The 528-nt window shown below is 70.3% G+C and overlaps 1 protein-coding gene across 1 annotated transcript in view; it reads right to left on the bottom strand.

The window, feature by feature from the left end:
• The window catches only part of ULK1 (unc-51 like autophagy activating kinase 1), a gene marked incomplete at its 3' end in the record, with an annotated part of 7,002 nt that overhangs the window by 820 nt on the left and 5,654 nt on the right, over positions 1 to 528 (bottom strand). The window contains 2 exon segments of the mRNA XM_015567230.1: positions 1 to 21; positions 341 to 445. The exon segment at positions 1 to 21 is cut by the window's left edge and continues 5 nt beyond it. Coding sequence (XP_015422716.1) covers positions 1 to 21; positions 341 to 445 — 126 coding nt within the window.

Here is a 528-nt window from a genome sequence, read left to right as displayed (position 1 = left end):
AGTGCTCGGGCACAGAGGAACCTGGACGAGATGGACAGGCCCGGTCACTGCGGCCTGTGGCTGCCCCCTGCCCGGCCCACACTGCCCCCAGGAGCATGGACGGGCATCACGTCTGTTCATCACACCCTTTACCCGCGCAGCCAGCCAGGCAGGAGACCGCGGAGGAGCCGAGACACCGCCCGGGTCCCACACATGGAGGCGGCGTGGGAGGGAACCCACTTCCTCCCCCTCATGCTGGTGAGGACGAGGCCCTGGAACAGGAAGGCGGCCCCGCCCAAAGCAGGAGGAGCCCCTCCCTCCCCAGATCCCGGCTCTGGCCCCGCGTTAGCGCCACACCTACCTGGACGAGGGGACCTGCCGCCCCGCATCTCGGCTCCTTGTGGGGAGGGCACCCCGCTCCATCCCAGCCGCTCGGGGATGGTGCCGACTTGGAGGGAAGGGGATGCCGGGGTCAGTGCCAGACGGAGAGGACACGTACCCCCATCCTGGCCGCGGAGATGCCCAGTCCCTCCCCGTGCGGGGCTGCAC

This window comes from Myotis davidii, unplaced genomic scaffold (assembly GCF_000327345.1).
Source record: "Myotis davidii unplaced genomic scaffold, ASM32734v1 scaffold43, whole genome shotgun sequence".
Classification (NCBI taxonomy): Eukaryota; Metazoa; Chordata; class Mammalia; order Chiroptera; family Vespertilionidae; genus Myotis; species Myotis davidii.
Note: the sequence above shows the minus strand (reverse complement) of the source record. Positions and strands in the feature narration are given on the sequence as shown.